The sequence below is a fragment of the Sinohyriopsis cumingii genome, chromosome 14, assembly GCF_028554795.1.
Source record: "Sinohyriopsis cumingii isolate HCF-2022 chromosome 14, ASM2855479v2, whole genome shotgun sequence".
NCBI classification, from domain to species: Eukaryota; Metazoa; Mollusca; class Bivalvia; order Unionida; family Unionidae; genus Sinohyriopsis; species Sinohyriopsis cumingii.
In genome coordinates this window covers 4,221,903-4,244,589 of record NC_142974.1, presented here as the reverse complement: position 1 = coordinate 4,244,589, position 22,687 = coordinate 4,221,903, and the positions used below count along the sequence as shown (strand labels likewise).

Below are 22,687 nucleotides of genomic sequence, written 5' to 3'. Positions count from 1 at the left end.
GGTTTCCTATATTTTAAACACACTCTCCGATGGTCTAGTGGTAGAGCATCCGCCTCGGATGCGGGAGGCCACAGGATCAAACCCCGGTAGAGTCATACTTATAAAAATGGTAGCAGCATCTGCCTCGCCTGGCGATCATTTCACAAGTTCCGAAAGATTGTCAAAACCACCCGGAAGACTGAACTTGTGAAAATGAAACTGACATCAGCTTGTCTCGAAATTTCATTTTAAATGTAAACATACTCAGAATGTAGTGTCAGGCATAATCGAATTAACTTGAATTCCACTCATCTGTTCTAGGCTGTAACGATAATAGTATGCCATTAATAGATATGTGTATTTCATATTGAGGTTAAATATGAACGAGATGTGAAGAATATTGGTTCAGTATATACAGGTGACCTTTTCGTGCAGATATCATGTACGGCAGGTTAGGCTATGATTATCTTTTATCTACATTTTGTCATCTAATATTCTATTATTTGATTCACTGAATTATAAATTCTGTCTAAAACAATCATACTCAATAATGTGAACTCTTTAGTAGGTTCTGCTTTCTATGTCATGCCTTAATAAAACCAAAAACATTCTGATTTTGATTTTGATGTTTTACAGGAACATCTGATAGACGATGGAAGAAAATGACACCAGTAAAGAGTACTACGACAAGTTAATGGAAATGAAGAACAAGGAAGAGCTTGAACACCTGACACCAGCATTCGTTATGGTGACTTTATTTATGATTGTCGGTTTGCCAGGAAATCTTTTTGTAATCATCGTCTACTACCGTAAGATGCGACGAACAACATCAAGGTATTTCATCATTGTACTTGCTGCCTTGGATTTCGTCAACTGTGTTTTTACAATGCCAGCGGAGATGGCTTTGTTGAGTAACTTGTATACCTTTGACGTTCCTTGGTTTTGCAAACTAAGTCGCTTCATCTCCTACATCGTAAATAATAGCTCTGCCATAATTCTTCTCGGAATTGCAGTGGACAGATTCAGAAAAATCTGCCAAGCTACAAAGAGAACTTTTTCTCTGAAACACGTTAAGATTTTCTGCATCTGTTCCATTACCTTTGCAACATTATCTTCCACACCTTCGATAGTATTATATGGAACTAATAATAAAACATTAAAAGTAGTCGTGGAGGCTGTAAACAAAACTTTTAATGGAAAGACGTGCCTTGTTGAAGATAAGTATTGGGGATCAAATTATAATGCCGCTTTCAATGCATATCTATTTTGTTGCATGGTCATCATCTTCGTCGTCATCTCTATCGTCTATGTCATTATCGGAAAAGAGATCTTCATCAGAAAAGACTTTGGGTCTTTCCGTAAGAAATCAAGTTTTGCTCAGTGTAAGAACTCAAGCACATCGGAATCAGAGAACAGTGCTTTCAGCACTTCGTACAATTCAGAGGCGAAGTTAGACGAGGCACATTCAGTAGGTCAGTTGTCCTTACGTAGACACGTTTTGGTAAAAGAACAAACATCGACTGCAAATATCATTAAGAAAACAAAACCAAACACTAAGGACGAAGGTGACGTGATGGAACTTAAGCCGTTGGCAAGCTCAGGTTCAGATAGGGATCCATCTAGTACATATTTAGTTCACGAGCCACGTTCTCGATCAAATACCATAGATGTGCTACCGTCCCAGTCGGAGTTGGTTATACCAGATAAACCACGATCGCAATCAAAGACCTTCGATTTACGACGAAATTCCGATCCAGGTGTAAAGAAAAATAAAAACTCTCTGAAAACTTTGGCCATGAAGAAAACTTTACTGGCAACAATTTTGGAGTCTCAAAAGCCCAAGACGGAAAAAAAAGAAGGCAGGATCAGCGTCAAAAAAACAACCTTCTTGCTCTTTTTAGTCACGTTGTTCTACATAATCAGCTTTCTGCCTTTCATGGTCATAGTTACCATTCGCAATATAAAACCTAATATCTATGACAGAATGTCATTTGTGGAAAACAGCATCTATAACCTATTTCTACGCACTTATTTTTTGAACAATATGATTAATCCAATATTGTATGGATTTCTAAATGAGCAGTTTAGGAGAATGGCTGTCCAAGTTTTTCGAGAAATATTTTGCTGCTCTCGAGACACTGGTTGCGGTTCAGAAAACTGAGATGAACTGTAAGCGGTTCAGGCAACTAAGTCGAATGGTAAATATAATAAGATGCTATCATTTCTCTGTTAATTTGAAGATAAGTGTTTCATTAATCCGAAATTCAGATCTTTAAAATGCAGCGATATTATATTTTGCCAGATTTTAATTTTTCGAAGAGAGCACGGATGATTTTCTGTCTATATTTAACATGGAAAATCGTAAAATCTTGTAAGGAATTAGATTCATTGGTCCAATTATACATATTTACCTCTTAATTGTATAACCTTATTGTATTGACAGCGAAGCAAATACTCTGGCGTTTTTTCACACACACACACACACACACACACACACATATATATATATATATATATATATATATATATATATATATATATATATATATATGGGGGGGGAAGTCCGAGTGAGTAAGACTTCACAAGGGAAAGTCCGTGTAAGAACTCTAGTGCATGAGATTTGATCGAAAGGTGCCATTTCTCGCGGCATTGTTTCGATTTCTCTTTAGAATGCTTACAGCTCTCTAATCTGTTTCATTATACGAAGGAGAGCGGAGACTGGGGAAAGTGGTAAACCTTTATCACAATTAATTGTAATACGTCCATTTTCGTTTGAGCTCCCTAACGTTGCTGATTACTATTGAAGTGTTTGAACATTTGACGATTACCATTTTCAACGTGTCCATCTATATTCCAGTATGTATTTGTTTATAATTGGAAAATAAGTACTATTTTTAGCATGTTATCTAATGCATATTCGTTATCATAAAGAAGTCCAAATGCACTGATTCAAAAATAATAATAAATAATTAAACGTAGAAACGAACTTAAGACATTTTTCTTAAAAATAATGTTTGTTCCAAATCCGCTCTTTTTGGGTTATTAACTTTTCTATGCTATGATTCTAGGAATAACGTGGTCGACTTTGTCATTTTTCAAACACCATATAGTAGAGGTATTTGTGAAAAACATATTCTCAGGTTAAATAAGCTGCCGAATGTGTCTTTAAACGAGACACTTTCCTCTCTTACGAACAAAAGCTAACCAGAGCTACTGGGCACAAAGCGGGTTTGCCCAGCGAAACCAGAAATGTTGTAGTGTTTCTACAATGGAGACTAATCATTGTTTTTATTAACATATGGGTATCACCGAAATCTCAAATGTGTTTTTCGTACCTTTTAACCTTGTGTTAACGCAGAAAAAGACACACTTTTTGTGCTACATAGGTAAACGCGTAATATATTGTCACGTGGACCCATTCTAGTCTAAGTGTCTGACGTCATTCCTAAGGACCATCACAGACAGTGAGAAATACAAATAAGATAAATGGACCGGAATTAAAACAGGATCATCGATCAGTGTTTATGAGTTGATACATCTTTCATATTAGATATATCTTTCCATATTAAATTACATGGTGAAAATTTATAGAAACAAAATAGGTATGATGTATTAGGATGAAATTGCCGGTTTAGTCATGCTTTAAAAAAATGCCCTTAGGGTCCACTGACACACATCCTCGCTTCTACCCCCATGACATAGTTATCCCTCAAGCAATCGATACATGTTAAGCAATTTTAACTTTGTACGCTGGAGTGCAAACACACACGTCACGCGACTGAGCCAATCACGGGGTAGAGTCTGGTACGGATGTTAGTTACCCCATAGGGTTTCCAAAAATGGTCAAAAGTTGAACCGTTCGTACTACTTGAATAATAAAGCGTTACTCTGTTGTGATTTGAAAGGAGATTCCGTACAGTGTATAATTATTCTGACAAGCCTATGGTAGCGATCGCAAAATCTTGCGAGCTGATTAAATAAATATATTGTGTTTGTGATTGATAATCGCGTGAGAATCGATACTGTTCATTAACAAAACTGCTGATCCTCATAGTTTTGAAACGAAAGTTCGGTTTTGATATTATCAGCTGTGCTTTTGCTATTTATTTGCCTTCTTCTTCTCCATGTCGTTGTTTTAGAGCATATTATACAATTTTAATCAAAGAATATTATACGATTTTAATCAAAGCATATTATACGATTTTAACCACAAGTGTGATGATACTGCTGTAATATTTGCAAGTTTTAGGAATTTAATTAACCTTTCTTCCATATTTTTTCTATTTTTTTTCCAGGTCACTGGATTGTAACATTATCACAGACATATCACATCTCAGCATCGGTAGAGTTTATTCTAACGAGTGTCTGAAGTCTAATAAGGCTTCTAACTATAAGATATAAGTCTTTTTGATTGTTAGCAGATGGTTTTACTCAGACGATTTTCCATTTCTGCCCCCACAATCTCAAACTCAGCTGCACTGATTATTTTATCTTCGATTGCGACTGAATACAATTTATTGATTGTACTGAGACTGCTTTGTGTGGCCGCAAGTAATTTGGAGTATACGCATATTCGGGAATGTACTCGCATTGAATTTTATTAGCTAGCATCACCAGAGAAACGGGTTACTATAGATATAGCTCTGACAATAATACCAGCTGGTGCACCTGAGGTGGTTGATGTGGTTGTGATTTCAATCACACCAAGAACCAATAGTTGCTGCCGCAGCAGGACTGCACAAAACATCTACGACCAAACACACGCTTTTGTATTCATGATTAGCGTGGTTCTCTTGGTAATTTCATCCCGCAGTTTTCATTCCGCTTCGATACTTTTTCTTCTCTCGCGCCGGTAAGACTGAGGATCCGTAATGGATCTACAGTTAATAAAACAATCGCATATTTTAATTACAAGACAGGCAGACTGTCCGGTCTCATTATCACGCGCACGAACTTCCAACCAATTATCCTTTTTTACTGGTACAATTTAATTTACTCGGGTCATACAAACGCGAGATGTATTTCATCAGAATGAACAAAGTAATTTTTTCTATGTATAAAAAGAAGAGTTTTGTTTAAGTTGGCAACAAAACGTATGCTAATTTACTCACACGTAATGTTGTAGAAGGAAATCCTTAATAAAGTTGTATGTACTATATAGTGAAATGGAAACTCGAGCCTCATTACAAACTTTTTTCTTTCGTTTTGTTTTGTTTAAAAGTGTCTACAGTGTCTCATTTGATTTGGAATAACATAGCTTTCTTCAGACATAGATTTTGTTTTGTTTTTCTTTGTCTTTGCCGTAAAATAAGCCAAAATTTGCATGTTCTTTCAATGATTTAATCACCCAACTTTGAATTATCACAACTGTAGTGTAAGCCTTAATCTAATTAGCTTTGAAACATCACTTGACAGTAAAAGTAATCAGACATTCCACACTGCACTAGAACTGATACACACCAACAGCTGGTTTATGTTATACATTCACTAGGGTTTAAGTTCCATGGGAAATAGACACTCAGGGCAGACTTTACTCCCCTTCCAAGCTGTATTGATGTCTTGTATATAATAAATACTATAGAACGCCTTCTGCAGTTATTCTTCAATAACAAATAACATTACATGGTGGCAGCGGTAAAAACACAGGATCGAAATTATCAGAGTTGAAAATGGCTACATTTCAATTTACAAATCCGGACAAATTTGACTTTTCGAGACCTGAAACTTGGGAAAAGTGGTTTCAGCGCTTTGAACGCTTTCGGCATGCGTCTGGAATTAGTGAAAAAGAGGAAGAAATTCAAGTGAATACCTTGATTTATTCCATGGGAAGTGAGGCTGATGACATTTTGTCTTCGTTCAACCTGACAGTGGGGCCCCGAGTGGCCGAGTGGTCTAAAGCGCTCTTCGTTACGGATCACTGCCATCTCACCTCTGTCTGCGGCGGTTCGAGTCTAAGATTCAGCCAATGTGGGCATGTGAGAAAGCTTGCCAGTAGCTTCTCGTGGGTCGGTGGTTCTTTCCGGGGTTTTCCGGGTTCTTCCTCCACCATTAATACTGGCCGCCATGTATAGCCCATCGTGCTGAAAAATGGCGTTAAACCCGACAACAACAACAACAACAACAAAAAATCAACCTGACAGAGGAAAATCAAAAGAAGTGGAAGCCCGTGACATATAGATTCATGCTATATTTCATTCCAAAGAGGAATGTAATTTTTGAAAGGGCAAAATTTAATCAAAGAAAACAGGAAGAGGGAGAAACAGTGGACAGTTTTGTTACAGCTATCTATGTGTTAGCAGATAATTGTAATTTCGGGCCACTACATGATGAAATGATCAGAGATCGACTTGTAGTTGGACTGCGAGATTCAAAGCTGTCAGAAAAATTGCAGTTAGATGCAAATCTAACTCTAGAGTCAGCCGTTAGTCAAGCTCGACAAAATGAAGCTGTGAAAAAGCAACAAACAACGATACGAGCAAGTGGAGAACGAATGTCTGAAATGGATGCAGTAAAATCGTCTTCACTGAAATATGGGAAACAGAAACATAAAATCCCAAATGTTCAGCAAAATAATGTCAGCAGAAAAGGATGCATGAGATGTGGAAAGAAAATTAATCATTCTCGAGACCAATGTCCAGCAAAAGAAGCAGAATGCTACAAGTGTAAGAAAAGAGGACACTATGCAAAATGCTGTTTGTCAAAGTCAACAGTTCGCACAATAGAATCTAGAGAGGAATCTGGATTTCTAGGGACTATTAGCACGAAGAAGGGTCAGCCGTGGATAACGCGTGTGAGATTAAACAACACTTCACTTGTATTCAAGATTGATACTGGAGCTGATGTGACTGTAATTCCTGAGAGAGATTTAAGAAAAATTGGAGACCAAAACTATCAAAGTCTGATCGAAAACTGTATGTACCTGGAAACTTTGAACTTAAAGTGCTTGGAAAATTCACATGTGGACTTGAATCAAACGATGCATTCAATGTACAAGACATATTTGTTGTAAAGGGACTGAATCAGGCACTCTTGGGCAGGCCCGCGATTCAGGCTCTCAAGATAATTGAACAGGTAAATATATCCTCAGTAAATGCCTCAGATAAAAACTCACAAAATGCAAGCAAAATTCACGATAAATCCATACATTTAGATAGGGATTATCGCGAGAAATTTCCAAATTTGTTTAAAGGTCTAGGGAAAACAAAATGGTTCTATAACATAACTCTGGACAAAAATGCCAAACCTTATGCCTTATCTACCCCAAGAAAGGTTCATATCCCTTTATTGAATAAAGTTCAAGAGGAGTTGGATAGAATGGAAAAAATAGGTGTTATTTCAAAAGTAGATGAGCCCACTGAGTGGTGCGCGGCAATGGTTGTTGTTCCGAAACCAAACGGTACGGTACGAATTTGCGTGGATCTAACAAAACTGAATGAATCGGTTAAAAGAGAAAACCACCCACTACCATCAGTTGAAGAATCCCTTGCAAAACTAGCAGGTGCAAAGTTTTTCACCAAACTTGATGCAAACTCAGGCTTTTGGCAGATAAACCTGTCAGAAGATTCACGCCGCCTTACAACTTTCATTACTCCTTTTGGAAGGTTTTATTTTAATCGCCTTCCATTCGGAATCAGTTCTGCGCCTGAATTTTTTCAGAAAAGGATGTCAGAAACGCTGGAGCGACTTGACGGAACACTCTGTCACATGGACGATATTCTTGTCTTTGGGGAAACGCAGAAACAGCATGACGAAAGACTAGAAATGGTAATGAAATCAATTCAAAAGGCCGGCGTCACTTTGAACGCTGAAAAGTGTGAATTTTCGAGACCATCAATAAGGTTTCTTGGGCATGTTGTTGACGAAAATGGTTGCCGACCTGATCCAGAAAAAGCCAAAGCTATAACGGAAATGGAAACACCGAAATGCGTAACAGATATACGACGACTTCTCGGTATGGCAAATCAGCTTGGCAAATTTAGTCCAAATTTGGCAGAAAAATCAAAACCATTACGTGAGCTTTTGAAAGGTAAAAACTCGTGGACTTGGGGTCCAGATCAAGAACAAGCTTTTAGAGATATCAAGCAAGAAATGATATCTTCACCAACTTTAGCACACTATGATCCAAATAGAGAAATAGTTGTATCTGCAGATGCATCTTCATTTGGACTAGGTGCTGTGCTACGGCAGAAGCACGGAAGCACTCTGAGACCGGTGGCGTTCGCATCACGAGGTATGTCAGAAACTGAGCAACGCTATGCTCAAATAGAAAAAGAGGCCCTAGCAATCACTTGGGCTTGTGAACGCTTCAGTAGCTATTTAATTGGGTCACAATTCAAACTTGAAACTGACCATAAGCCATTAGTACCACTAATGAGCACAAAAATCTTGGGAGATTTACCCCCTAGAATTCAACGCTTTAGAATGCGTTTGATGAGATTCAACTTTTGTATAGTTCATGTTGCTGGCAAAAATCTATTAACTGCTGATGCTCTATCCAGAGCGCCTTTAAGTTATCACTCTGAGAGTGACAGAGAATTTCAGGCTGAAACTAACGCCTATGTTGATTTCGTAGTTAGCAATTTGCCTGCATCAAATACCCGACTTGAACAAATAAAGTCTGAATATCGAAATGATTCGATTTGCAAACAACTTGTACAATTCTGTGAAACGGGGTGGCCAGAGAAATCCGCTATTGACGGAAAACTTCAATCGTACTGGGCAGATAGAGGTGAATTTACAGTTCAAAATGGTCTTTTAATGAAAGGTACACGCCTTGTCGTACCAGAATCACTTCAAAGAGAAATCCTAGAGAGAATTCACGATGGTCACCAAGGCATAGTTAAATGCCGAGAACGCGCCAAAACGTCAGTTTGGTGGAAAGGACTAAGTACTCAGCTAGAGCACTTGGTAAAGTCTTGCCAAAATTGCATCGAAAACTCACGAGATCAAGCTGAACCAATGATACCAAATGAATTTCCATGTCGACCTTGGCAAAGAGTTGCTTCAGACTTGTTTGAACTGAATGGTCAAACATATCTCTTGGTGATTGATTATTTCTCACGATACATCGAAATAGCAAAATTGCAAGGCACAGGTTCGAAAGCAATTGTCAATCATCTCAAATCAATCTTTGCGCGACACGGTATACCAGAAGTTTTAGTTTCAGATAATGGTCCGCAATACACATCCGCTATACTCAAAGATTTTGCAAAAAGTTATGGATTCAGGCATATTACAAGCAGTCCAAAATATCCACAGTGCAATGGCCTCGCCGAAAGGGCTGTTCAGACAATTAAAAGAATGCTTAAAAAAGCAAACGATCCTTACATAGCTCTTTTGACATATCGCGCAACACCATTACCAAATGGATACAGCCCTGCTGAATTACTGATGGGAAGAAAATTACAAACTACTTTGCCAATGGCACCAAACAACTTAGAGCCGAAATGGCCAGATTTAATGAAACTGAAGAAATCGGAAAACTATCAAAAGCAAACTCAAAAGAGAAATTATGATCGTCGACATCGCGTCCGAAATATGAAAAAACTTCAGGTAGGGAATAAAGTATGGATTAAAGATCATTTTTCTTCAGGGATAATTAAATCTGAGGCATATACACCTCGTTCATACATGGTAGTAACTGACGAGGGAGAGATACGGCGTAATAGGAGAAATTTAGTTCCCATGCCTACCACATTATCGGAGCCTCTAAAAGTGACTGCTTTAGACCCTGATACTTTGACTGACTCAGATGAAAGCAAAGCAGTGCCAACCAGTCAAAACGGATATTTCACACGTTCGGGAAGATTGTCGAAACCACCTGAGAGACTGAACTTGTAAAATAAATTAAGCTGATGTAGCTTGTTTAGAAATGCGGTCATCAGATCACGTTTCGTGTTAATGTAAACTTCTCAGGAAGGGAGATGTAGTGTAAGCCTTAATCTAATTAGCTTTGAAACATCACTTGACAGTAAAAGCAATCAGACATTCCACACTGCACTAGAACTGATACACACCAACAGCTGGTTTATGTTATACATTCACTAGGGTTTAAGTTCCATGGGAAATAGACACTCAGGGCAGACTTTACTCCCCTTCCAAGCTGTATTGATGTCTTGTATATAATAAATACTATAGAACGCCTTCTGCAGTTATTCTTCAATAACAAATAACATTACAACAACTTCAATTGGATATGGTGCTCTGAATGATTTAATCACCCAACTCTGAATTATCACAACTTCAGTTGGATATGGTGCTCTCAGTGATTTAATCACCCAACTCTGAATTATCACAACTTCAGTTGGATATAGTGCTCTGAATGATTTATCACCCAACTCTGAATTATCACAACTTCAGTTGGATACGGTGCTCTGAATGATTTAATCATACAAATCTGAATTATCACGACTTCAATTGGATATGGTGCTCTGAATGATTTAATCATACAAGTCTGAATTATCACAACTTCAGTTGGATATGATGCTCTGAATGATTTAATCACCGAACTCTGAATTATCACAACTTCAATTGGATATGGTGCTCTGAATGATTTAATCATACAAATCTGAATTATCACAACTTCATTTGGATATGGTGCTCTGAATGATTTAATCACCCAACTCTGAATTATCACAACTTCAGTTGGACATGGTGCTCTGAATGATTTAATCACTCAATTCCGAATTATCACAACTTCAGTTGGATATGATGCTCTGAATGATTTAATCACCCAACTCTGAATTATCACAACTTCAGTTGGATATGGTGCTCTGAATGATTTAATCACCGAACTCTGAATTATCACAACTTCAGTTGGATATGATTCCCTGAATGAGTTAATCATACAAATCTGAATTATCACAACTTCAGTTGGATATAGTGCTCTGAATGATTTAATCACCCAACTCTGAATTATCACAACTTCAGTTGGATATGGTGCTCTCAGTGATTTAATCACCCAACTCTGAATTATCACAACTTCAGTTGGATATGGTGCTCTGAATGATTTAATCATACAAATCTGAATTATCACAACTTCAGTTGGATATGGTGCTCTGAATGATTTAATCATACAGCTCTGAATTATCACAACTTCAGTTGGATATGGTGCTCTCAATGATTTAATCATACAACTCTGAATTATCACAACTTCAGTTGGATATGGTGCTCTGAATGATTTAATCATACAAAACTAAATTATCACAACTTCAGTTGGATATGGTGTTCTGAATGATTTAATCACCCAACTCTGAATTATCACAACTTCAATTGGATATGATGCTCTCAATGATTTAATCACCCAACTCTGAAATATCACAACTTTAGTTGGATATGGTGCTCTGAATGATTTAATCATACAAATCTGAATTATCACAACTTCAGTTGGATATGGTGCTCTGAATGATTTAATCACCCAACTCCGAATTATCACAACTTCAGTTGGATATGATGCTCTCAATGATTTAATCACCCAACTCTGAAATATCACAACTTTAGTTGGATATGGTGCTCTGAATGATTTAATCATACAAATCTGAATTATGACAACTTCAGTTGGATATGGTGCTCTGAATGATTTAATCATACAAGTCTGAATTATCACAACTTCAATTGGATATGGTGCTCTGAATGATTTAATCACCCAACTCTGAAATATCACAACTTCAGTTGGATGTGTTGCTCTGAATGATTTAATCATACAAATCTGAATTATCACAACTTCAGTTGGATATGGTGCTCTGAATGATTTAATCACCCAACTTTGAATTATCACAACTTCAGCTGGATATGGTGCTCTGAATGATTTAATCATACAGCTCTGAATTATCACAACTTTAGTTGGATATGGTGCTCTGAATGATTTAATCACCCAACTTTGAATTATCACAACTTCAGCTGGATATGGTGCTCTGAATGATTTAATCATACAGCTCTGAATTATCACAACTTCAGTTGGATATGGTGATACCTTTCACTAGGATCCTACCGAAACTAGTACCCATTAATTCAGATAACACATAAACTCGCCTTTGTTTTTTGCTTTTTTTTAAATGCCAAAAGTCAGCATTATAATCTGAATGTTTATAATAACATTAATGACATTAGTTCCTGCACAATATCAGTCTAGTGATTTGATTGGCTGTAACCACGTTCTATATTGGTTGCGTAAACTCTCAATCTAAACTTTTATCTATTACTAGTGTATCTAGTCAGTATGTTGAGGGATAGAAGCGGTTAAAAATATTATTGCATGATATTAACGTTGCAGTCAAATTCTGTGGACATTATTTAGTACAGCTGATTAAAATTACTTGAGAATAACAATGTGAATTATTTTAGGAATTTCCTAGTATTAAATAAAATTAAATATTAGTTATGTGAATAGAGGGCAGTTCTGCTTCCTAAAAATGGGTTAGTGAAAAACGTGTTTTGTGTGGACCAGAGACAAGGCCAGTTGAACCGCATGTTCAGATACAAAAGATGTGATTGAGCTCACACAAGAATCGAAATGACCAAAAAGATCTTTTAATGAGTACCTTCCCATTCGGGAATGTGTATTTTTCTGTGCTTGATTGATTGATTGATTGATTGATTAAAGAAGAACCTTCTGATAGACTGACACACACATACACACACAGAGTGATTGTGTCAGAGAGAGAGAGAGAGAGATTTTATAAATATACACCAAGCTGAACGGAAAGTTTTATCCCTGGATTCTACAGGAGAATGCTTGATAATACTCGACATAATTAATATCTAATACAAATAATAATAATAAATAATAATACTAATAACAATAATAATAGTAATAATGTGGACTTTGTATAGAGCCTAATCTTTAGAAGCTCTAAGCATTTTACAACATTAGACAACACATATAACATAAAAAAAACATATATAATGATATGATTAGAAAAACAAGCACCATGAAATTAGAAAACATTAAAATACATGCTGAAAATACTTAAGGTAGGAAACATTATTTGGTCTTTAAGTTTATTCTTGCAGTCGAAATAAGTGAGTTTTGAGAGCACTCTTGAATGGGATCACTGTGTCTTTGTGTCTAAGTTCAGTGGGCAATTCATTCCACGTTGTTGGGCCCTAGTATGCAAAAGAACGTTAGCCATATGACTTCGTTTTCTTAGTGGGAATAGCAGCAGAGAGGGCGAATATACTCTTATTGACTCACCCTCGAATTGCAAAAATAAGCCTTCCTAAAAATCGCAAAAAAATAGAAAGGGGGTGGGGGAACTCCGTGACTGGGTGCCGAGTAGGAGACTTCGCCCTTTCTGCTGATATCAATTAAAATAAAATTATATCAGATAATGCCACCAGCGCAGGAATCTTACACAGCTTGATTAGCTCGAGAGCGGCAAAAAGCAATTAAGAAATACATTCCGTTGAGAAATGCTGTTAAATAAAAACTACAAGCGCGTCAAGAACCCCAAGTTGAATTTGCGGAGAGTGCAGAACAGTTATTTAGACCAATTGTCAAACCAGCCAAAGAGATTGCTACAGCTACAACAAGTTATCGAAACATTTCCAAAACAAATTAGCGAAGTTGTGGAGTCTTCTGTTAAAACACGTGCTGAAATCGAGGATGTTAAAAATATCGTCGATGATCTATCTAAACCAAAATTAAAAACTAGGTGTTTTACTCAGCAAGGCTATATGCAAGTTACAGGTGATCCTCTTGCTGTTGCTGCGATTGGGTATCAACTATGACGTCAGCTTCTAAAGCCAGAGTTTTAAAACTCTCCAGAACACTAGTGGACTGCTAAAGTATTTCGTGAGTACAAGGATATTTCACAAATCAGTGAAACAAATATAAGCAAGATGATTTTGTTGAAAAAGTTAATGAAATAAATAAGGTGTTGGAATGCCAGTTATATCGCCAAGAAAGCAGAGATTTCGACCACGGAGACAACCATCACCTGATCCTACTCCGGTAGAGCTGGGTGTAACTGGTGCTTGTCCTAACAATATTCTCGATGACGTGCAAGAGGTTCTCATAGGAGGAAAACGAGCCAGTAACATATCTCCAGAAATTATTAAAGAAGCAACTGATATTTGTCTGCGATTATTTCGCGGCGGTATCATGTATATTAATGTTTATCGATCTCTCATTGATGAAATCGCAGACGGCTACTACAGCGATTAAAGGAATAAATAACAAATAGGATGATCATACACAACAACGGTCACCGCAGACACCCGATGGTCAGAGCAGTAAACTCACGATTACCTGTTTATAGAGCGTATTACGGAGATGGACTCGGTAAAGTTATTCAGGGACTATTTAGAAGGATGGCTCCCAAAGCAGCACCAATCACAAAACAATTATCAATGAAAGCCATCGACGTTTTTCGTGAGAAAGCTCCTGGTGCAGTTCCTAGTGCTGCTGGTAAAGTCTTAACGGCAATCAAAGACAGAATAGCACGTCTATTACGGAGACGTCCAGTACAACCACAACAACGAGTAAAACTACCATCCACAGAGGTAATGCTCGCGGATGTCAGTAAAATAATAAACCAAGCTGCAAATCAAAAATTAGCAGCCATGGTAAATCAAGGTGGAGATGAAAAAATAAACACGAGTTTTATTTCAGGAGATGGAGTTTCCCGAAGATCCAGGCGACCACGATTTAAAAATCAGTATGATAAAGATGCTCAAATGTATATCCGATACAGCATTCGACATGGATGAACCCGTTAAAAAAGATGAATCTGTGGGTGATTATCAATGTTATTCTTAGGACGCATGTATACCTAACACATGAGGAAGAACTGAATCGCAGGTCCATGATACAAGTAGATAGTTTCTACCCGCTGAGGCTTTGTATAGACGTAGATGGTGAGCTTGTAACATGTTCCTCTCAATACACCATATGGGAGGGATGTCATGTCTGGTTTTGTTAATGACGGTATTATGGCGTTATTTGACAGTGCCACATACATGATCGATGGAACAAACATCGAGACAGTTCAGAAAGAGATTGATATTGCCACAATAACAGTAGGGTTAGCAAGATACTCCGACGATTATACAAGATTAACCGCTCCGTCAATGATGTTTGCCAAAGATTATTCTAATTATCCTGATACAACCCATTTCGTCAAGTACAAGTACCACGAAATACTGCGACTGATCCACAACCTCCTGGAACGATATATAGACCAGGTGCTGACTTCTTGATGCCACACAGTCCCAATAACAATTACAACATAGGATTTACTACACGTTCATTAATGTTAAAAGGTGACGTAGAAGATTTTCGTGCGCGATTCCACTATCACATATCTTTGGATTTTGCAGAAATGTCCGAAAAGTCATCTTTGGAGCTAAACACACAGTTATGCTTGTACGAAAAGGTGACGATAACGATGCTATTTGGCGACCAGCCGCTGCTGCAGCTGGTAAAGTAATACTGTTTAAACTATCGCTATGGATGCCAGTAATGACCCCATCGATTGCTGAAGAACAGCGATTACTTTCTTTTATGAACACAGGTGGTATAAGTCTCTGTTGTCATGGTTTGCAGTGTCTACAGATAGTATCCAAAGTAATGTTGTCGGTTTATTTACGTGGCAAATAGCGACTCGGGAAGGTATTTCTGCACCGAGACACATACTTGTTGTGCATCAAAATGCTGATCGGGTGGGTAGTCAAGAACACAGCCATATGATATTTTACACTCTTGGAGTTAGTGAGGTTTCTTTACTAATAAACGGGCATCAAGAACCATCCGAGGATATAATTAAAAATTTTGAAAACAATTATGATGCGCGCGCGTATCATCGATTGTTCACGTACACGGAACGTGATCAAAACGTAGATACTATGTTACAAATCTCACAGCTGGATTTTACAACATTGTATCCAATCTATTACTTTTCACTAGAACATTTAGATTTATTTAGGCAATCTGTCGTTGATATACGTGAATCCAGGTGCTAGTACTAATTTCAAAGCAATCGCGGTTATACTTAGCGACAAAGCGGTGTTACTTGAAGGTGTTGGTGGTCGAATGAATGTTGTTGATGCGCCAATGGAAAATCTTTGTGTTACCTTAATCCACGTTATTTAGAAACACGAGTATTTTATAAATTCATCATATCATCACGTCAGTTCAGATCAAGAAACTTCAAACTGCATCAGTAAAAAGGACAGAAACGACAATAACGCTAACACACAATCAGATTACAGGTGGTCAAAAGAAGTTATCGTTGACAGAACGTCAACACAAACATTTTGATAATGCCAAACAATCCAAGACTGGAATACGACCTGAACTCTCCATCGGTACAATCAAAGATGCTGTTAAGACCAGAGGAATATTTTCACTTCTCGCGGAAATATCAGCATTGATAGCTGTTGCTGCCCCAGCTGTTGCGAAAGTAGCCGCGTTAGGTGCTGTTGGAACCGCCGCTGCAATGGCATTACAAAAACAACGGGAAAAGGCTTAAGACTTCCGGGAACTCATTGAGGAAAAGGTCTAAGGCTTTAAATGGCCAATTAAATAACATCAGACAATAACAAATATCAACATTTATTATAAATACTTAAACATTATATCAATTAAATAAGAAATCCCCCGCCTGAAGAGCCCATAGGCTAGTCGAAACACACCAGGAGAGAGAGAAGAATGTCTTTGTTTACAAACCAGGAACTAATAATGCAAAGCCAAGTGACTTGTAAAACCAGGTGGATACCAAGGGACCGCTCTCTAATGATAACACACAGACTTTCTTCTCTAATATACATGAAAGATACTACGACTGCGGATAAAGTCTGTCCGCCGTTGTAGCTTCATTGACCAGTACAGAATAAATAAACAACCATGTATAACGGATTTGACCTACAACCAACAAGCTGTGGCGGGGCTCCATGAGGGACAGATCATACCTGATTCTTTAACAAGACCCCTCGGAGCTCCTCCACATCAAACCCAAGCAATACAAATATGACCCAACAAAACAAATGAACCTACCACTATATAAAATAAATTAAAAGATGTGATAATTCAAATCAATATTCAAAATTCAAAAATCCATCTATAAATAAGGGCGGGATGCCATGTGAGAAATCATAACTGACACCCGAAAAGGGATTCATATCGGCTCACCCTCCCTTATAATTCTTTTTTCATAAATATGAACTAGTAAATATTTAGATCAATATGAAGATATCTATCTAATAAAGACGGGGCGGAGAATAAAAATTCATATGAGAAAATGATACCCAAAAGGGATTTATTTGCAAACCTCTTCTTTATAAATAATTAAAATAAAATTGAACACAAAAATAAGGAAATACTTTACTTAGAATATAATTTGAATTATATTTTAATAAAGAAATAATACAGTACTAACTGAACATTAAAATTCGGACGTAAATTATTAGATGAACGATGAATGTGACAGAGGTTTCATCTCAGACGGTTATTAAAGTTTCTGATGATGGAATCTGTGCCACAGTCGTATAACCATCTTATTCAAAATTAAATCCTAAGGAAATAATTATATATACATGAACAAGCCTGATGGACTAGCAGAACACCTCCAGACACAGAGCGCCAGGAGGTCAATTTGCCCACGGATCATTTCATGAAGACTGACTCCGGGCAAATTCTTCAGCGAGATGTACTAAAACCAGCTTTGAGCAAATAATATACAAACTCAAGTAACACATTAAGATCTAGCAAAGGTACATAAGACCTACATAATAAACAATTTGACCCAGCCAAATAAGAAACTAAAAGAAATATAATACTACCCAAAAGTCTACATAATGATTAGAAATACAAGAGTACCACGGTACATCAATTAAAACCTAATAAAGCTCTCATCTCCCTGTTTAACAAACGGGGAAAAGAGAACTACACCGAATTAAGATGCACGCACTAAAAAGTGGCAAAATTGAACTATAATAAAAACCAACAACCTGCTAAAATCTATATAATATGCGAAGACGCAATACAACCCTCCCCCCCCCCCACAAGATACACAAACACACAAACATATATACACACTTTATTATTCTTATATACTTACCTAAGAGGAAGACTGGAACCATTTGACATAGATAAGCCAATACAAAAAAAAAAAAAAAAAAAAAAAACATACGTGAAACATACTTTAAAAAGATAAAAAATATTTAAAAAAATCATGACATTAATATGTCATTGGGACAATAGTACGACCCTAAATCGGAAGTCAAAACTTATGGAACTCGGACCCCTAAAAAGTCCTATGGGGGTCGGAAAGTACATACAATTTTGACTTCATGGGATTTAAAAAAACTTACAAATATGATGATAAAAAAGAAATTAACCCTGCAAAATTCAAAATCAACATTATTGTTTTTATACAATGAACATACACAGATAACTTATGGGAGGACAGGGTCAACCCACAATAAAATACACTTTTAGATATAATCAGGGTGTCACTTCTAAGTTCTAACCAACTATATATGCTGGGATGGAGCTAAGATGTGTCAACAATAAGGCTTCCAGGAGAACTTCGTTGAAAATCAGCAGTTTTACTCCTTTGTCAAATTTTGATTTACTTGATGCTACCATGCAACTGAAAATCAAAAAACTTCAGAGGTGTTTTTATGCTAGATCAATTACCACAACGACCAAACAATATATAAAACGGTATTATTAATCTCGATAATTCCACTGGGGATTGAACTCACTGGGTAGCATAGGCGATTGATCCACGTGGAATTATTTATTTGTACTCATACGGGTTAGCTCCACCGCAGGAATTTATCAATTATGTTGCACAGTGTAAGAACTCAAGCACATCGGAATCAGAAAACAGTGCTTTCAGCACTTCGTACAATTCAGAGGCGAAGTTAGACGAGGCACATTCAGTAGGTCAGTTGTCCTTACGTAGACACGTTTTGGTAAAAGAACAAACATCGACTGCAAATATCATTAAGAAAACAAAACCAAACACTAAGGACGAAGGTGACGTGATGGAACTTAAGCCGTTGGCAAGCTCAGGTTCAGATAGGGATCCATCTAGTACATATTTAGTTCACGAGCCACGTTCTCGATCAAATACCATAGATGTGCTACCGTCCCAGTCGGAGTTGGTTATACCAGATAAACCACGATCGCAATCAAAGACCTTCGATTTACGACGAAATTCCGATCCAGGTGTAAAGAAAAATAAAAACTCTCTGAAAACTTTGTCCATGAAGAAAACTTTACTGGCAACAATTTTTGGAGTCTCAAAAGCCCAAGACGGAAAAAAAGAAGGCAGGATCAGCGTCAAAAAAACAACCTTCTTGCTCTTTTTAGTCACGTTGTTCTACATAATCAGCTTTCTGCCTTTCATGGTCATAGTTACCATTCGCAATATAAAACCTAATATCTATGACAGAATGTCATTTGTGGAAAACAGCATCTATAACCTATTTCTACGCACTTATTTTTTGAACAATGTGATTAATCCAATATTGTATGGATTTCTAAACGAGCAATTTAGGAGAATGGCTGTCCAAGTTTTTCGAGAAATATTTTGCTGCTCTCGAGACACTGGTTGCGGTTCAGAAAACTGAGATGAACTGTAAGCGGTTCAGGCAACTAAGTCGAATGGTAAATATAATAAGATGCTATCATTTCTCTGTTAATTTGAAGATAAGTGTTTCATTAATCCGAAATTCAAATCTTTAAAATGCAGCGATATTATATTTTGCCAGATTTTAATTTTTCGAAGAGAGCACGGATGATTTTCTGTCTATATTTAACATGGAAAATCGTAAAATCTTGTAAGGAATTAGATTCATTGGTCCAATTATACATATTTACCTCTTAATTGTATAACCTTATTGTATTGACAGCGAAGCAAATACTCTGGCGTTTTTTCACACACACACACACACACACACACACACACACATACACACATATATATATATATATATATATATATATATATATATATATATATATACACACACACACACACACATATATATATATATATATATATATATGTGTGTGTGTGTGTGTGTGTGTGTGTGTGAAAGTCCGAGTGAGTAAGACTTCACAAGGGAAAGTCCGTGTAAGAACTCTAGTGCATGAGATTTGATCGAAAGGTGCCATTTCTCGCGGCATCGTTTCGATTTCTCTTTAGAATGCTTACAGCTCTCTAATCTGTTTCATTATACGAAGGAGAGCGGAGACTGGGGAAAGTGGTAAACCTTTATCACAATTAATTGTAATACGTCCATTTTCGTTTGAGCTCCATAACGTTGCTGATTACTATTGAAGTGTTTGAACATTTGACGATTACCATTTTCAACGTGTCCATCTATATTCCAGTATGTATTTGTTTATAATTGGAAAATAAGTACTATTTTTAGCATGTTATCTAATGCAAATTCGTTATCATAAAGAAGTCCAAATGCACTGATTCAAAAATAATAATAAATAATTAAACGTAGAAACGAACTTAAGACATTTTTCTTAAAAATAATTTTTGTTCCAAATCCGCTCTTTTTGGGTTATTAACTTTTCTATGCTATGATTCTAGGAATAACGTGGTCGACTTTGTCATTTTTCAAACACCATATAGTAGAGGTATTTGTGAAAAACATATTCTCAGGTTAAATAAGCTGCCGAATGTGTCTTTAAACGAGACACTTTCCTCTCTTACGAACAAAAGCTAACCAGAGCTACTGGGCACAAAACGGGTTTGCCCAGCGAAACCAGAAATGTTGTAGTGTTTCTACAATGGAGACTAATCATTGTTTTTATTAACATATGGGTATCACCGAAATCTCAAATGTGTTTTTCGTACCTTTTAACCTTGTGTTAACGCAGAAAAGACACACTTTTTGTGCTACATAAGTAAACACGTAATATATTGTCACGTGGACCCATTCTAGTCTAAGTGTCTGACGTCATTCCTAAGAACCATCACAGACAGTGAGAAATACAAATAAGATAAATGGACCGGAATTAAAACAGGATCATCGATCAGTGTTTATGAGTTGATACATCTTTCATATTAGATATATCTTTCCATATTAAATTACATGGTGAAAATTTATAGAAACAAAATAGGTATGATGTATTAGGATGAAATTGCCGGTTTAGTCATGCTTTAAAAAAAATGCCCTTAGGGTCCACTGACACACATCCTCGCTTCTACCCCCATGACATAGTTATCCCTCAAGCAATCGATACATGTTAAGCAATTTTAACTTTGTACGCTGGAGTGCAAACACACACGTCACGCGACTGAGCCAATCACGGGGTAGAGTCTGGTACGGATGTTAGTTACCCCATAGGGTTTCCAAAAATGGTCAAAAGTTGAACCGTTCGTACTACTTGAATAATAAAGCGTTACTCTGTTGTGATTTGAAAGGAGATTCCGTACAGTGGATAATTATTCTGACAAGCCTATGGTAGCGATCACAAAATCTTGCGAGCTGATTAAATAAATATATTGTGTTTGTGATTGATAATCGCGTGAGAATCGATACTGTTCATTAACAAAACTGCTGATCCTCATAGTTTTGAAACGAAAGTTCGGTTTTGATATTATCAGCTGTGCTTTTGCTATTTATTTGCCTTCTTCTTCTCCATGTCGTTGTTTTAGAGCATATTATACAATTTTAATCAAAGAATATTATACGATTTTAATCAAAGCATATTATACGATTTTAACCACAAGTGTGATGATACTGCTGTAATATTTGCAAGTTTTAGGAATTTAATTAACCTTTCTTCCATATTTTTTCTATTTTTTTTCCAGGTTACTGGATTGTAACATTATCACAGACATATCACATCTCAGCATCGGTAGAGTTTATTCTAACGAGTGTCTGAAGTCTAATAAGGCTTCTAACTATAAGATATAAGTCTTCTTGATTGTTAGCAGATTGTTTTACTCAGACGATTTTCCATTTCTGCCCCCACAATCTCAAACTCAGCTGCACTGATTATTTTATCTTCGATTGCGACTGAATACAATTTATTGATTGTACTGAGACTGCTTTGTGTGGCCGCAAGTAATTTGGAGTATACGCATATTCGGGAATGTACTCGCATTGAATTTTATTAGCTAGCATCACCAGAGAAACGGGTTACTATAGATATAGCTCTGACAATAATACCAGTTGGTGCACCTGAGATGGTTGATGTGGTTGTGATTTCAATCACACCAAGAACCAATAGTTGCTGCCGCAGCAGGACTGCACAAAACATCTACGACCAAACACACGCTTTTGTATTCATGATTAGCGTGGTTCTCTTGGTAATTTCATCCCGCAGTTTTCATTCCGCTTCGATACTTTTTCTTCTCTCGCGCCGGTAAGACTGAGGATCCGTAATGGATCGACAGTTAATAAAACAATCGCATATTTTAATTACAAGACAGGCAGACTGTCCGGTCTCATTATCACGCGCACGAACTTCCAACCAATTACCCTTTTTTACTGGTACAATTTAATTTACTCTGAATGATTTAATCATACAAATCTGAATTATCACAACTTCAGTTGGATATGATGCTCTCAATGATTTAATCACCCAACTCTGAAATATCACAACTTTAGTTGGATATGGTGCTCTGAATGATTTAATCATACAAATCTGAATTATCACAACTTCAGTTGGATATGGTGCTCTGAATGATTTAATCATACAAGTCTGAATTATCACAACTTCAGTTGGATATGG

At 36.9% G+C, this 22,687-nt stretch overlaps 1 protein-coding gene across 5 annotated transcripts in view; it reads left to right on the top strand.

Moving 5' to 3' along the window:
* LOC149783119 (uncharacterized) overlaps positions 1 to 22,458 on the top strand; it is a 45,302-nt gene extending 22,844 nt beyond the window's left edge. For 4 of the 5 annotated variants that reach the window (XM_089931335.1, XM_089931334.1, XM_089931336.1 and 1 more), the window contains 2 exons: positions 616 to 2,177; positions 4,275 to 5,251. In XM_089931335.1, coding sequence (XP_089787461.1) covers positions 632 to 2,140 — 1,509 coding nt within the window. In that variant the 5' untranslated portion in view covers positions 616 to 631 and the 3' untranslated portion in view covers positions 2,141 to 2,177; positions 4,275 to 5,251. Of the gene's footprint in view, positions 1 to 615; positions 2,178 to 4,274; positions 5,252 to 21,761 lie in introns of those variants that run through there. The other variant, XM_089931338.1, reaches the window with a different exon arrangement.
* Positions 22,459 to 22,687: the final 229 nt, after the last annotated feature.